The sequence below is a fragment of the Penaeus monodon genome, chromosome 22 (genome assembly GCF_015228065.2).
Source record: "Penaeus monodon isolate SGIC_2016 chromosome 22, NSTDA_Pmon_1, whole genome shotgun sequence".
Classification (NCBI taxonomy): Eukaryota; Metazoa; Arthropoda; class Malacostraca; order Decapoda; family Penaeidae; genus Penaeus; species Penaeus monodon.
Window position 1 is genome coordinate 26,523,408 of NC_051407.1, and position 1,239 is coordinate 26,524,646.

Genomic DNA, 1,239 nt, shown 5'->3' on the forward strand with positions numbered 1-1,239 from the left:
ATTTGCATTTCCCGGTGCTGGTGCTCGCGTTCCCTCATCTGGTGCTCACGTTCTCTCTGTTGGTGTTCGCGTTCCCTCTGTTGTTGGTCTCGTTCGTGGTTCTCAAGGTCTCGCTGCTGCATCTCCCACTCGCGGTGCTGCTGCTCCCTCATCGCCTGCATGTCGCGGGCATCAAGGGGAAAGTCACCAGACTCGGATAATCGGTCGTGGTAGCCACTGCGTTCGGCATGTTGGTGGTACTGATCCTCATTTCGGAGTCTCTGTTCATTCCACGAGTCCTCCTTCTTCACTCCATCTATGTGTTCTCGCCTGCTGTCTTTGGGGGACTCCATCGGCCTGTCGCTCCTCGGGGTATCCCTCACTGCGTCCCAGGGCGACCCGAGAGGTCTATCCCAAGGGCTGCGGCCAGGAATGTCCTTTGGAGACTCTCTTGCATCCCTTGGTTGTTCTACTTTAACTGGCGTACGAGCATCTTTGTAAGATTCCCATGGACTGAAATATTCCCTATGATCTGGGCCATCTCTGCGGCCTTCCTTAGGAGTGGGTGTTCTTGGGTTTCTCACTGTATGAGGGGAAGTGGTGTGAGGAGACGGCAAAGGAGCAACGATATGAGGTCCATGAGCCTGTAACTTGTGAGCATTGAGAGCAGCGCGACTGCCGATGTCCCTACGACAGGCGTCGCACCATCCCTCGGGCCGATCCGGGGCGACGCGAGGAGGCAGCTGACCTGCATTCTTGGGCTTGGTGACAACTTCAATGTTGATTCCATGGATCTTTGCCTTGTGGCGCTTGAGGAAATATTTGTTGCAGAATTCCTTTTGGCACAACTCACAGTAAGCCTCGAGGTTGATAACGCCTCCAGACTTATTACTTGTGCTAGAGTCCTTACTAGAGGGTTTATTTACACTAAGTTGTGAAGGCAGCAGCGGCCGCAGGGGGAGAGCATTCATGTTGGTGGTGATGAAGGCCCCGGCATACGGCGAGCCGGCGAAGCCCCCGGTGGCCAGGCTCGGACCCAGGGGCGAGGTAATCGAGGAGGCCATGGACACACTTGGCCCTAAGGGGGTCGAGTGGCTCGAGGGAATTCCCGTTGGAGAACTGCTCGTTTCAGGGGAGTAAATGCCGTGCTTATTAGCCTTATGTGTCTTGAGGAAGTACTTGTTACAAAACTCTTTGTGGCAAAGGTCACAATAAGCTTGCTGATTGAAGATGCGTTGTTGTTGTTGACCATTTGCCATC

General features: G+C 54.3%; 1 protein-coding gene across 1 annotated transcript in view; it reads right to left on the bottom strand.

Moving 5' to 3' along the window:
- The window catches only part of LOC119587051, a 36,603-nt gene that overhangs the window by 3,100 nt on the left and 32,264 nt on the right, over positions 1-1,239 (bottom strand). Inside the window, exon 2 of the mRNA XM_037935799.1 lies at positions 1-1,239. This exon is cut by the window's left edge and continues 3,100 nt beyond it; it is cut by the window's right edge and continues 892 nt beyond it. Coding sequence (XP_037791727.1) covers positions 1-1,239 — 1,239 coding nt within the window.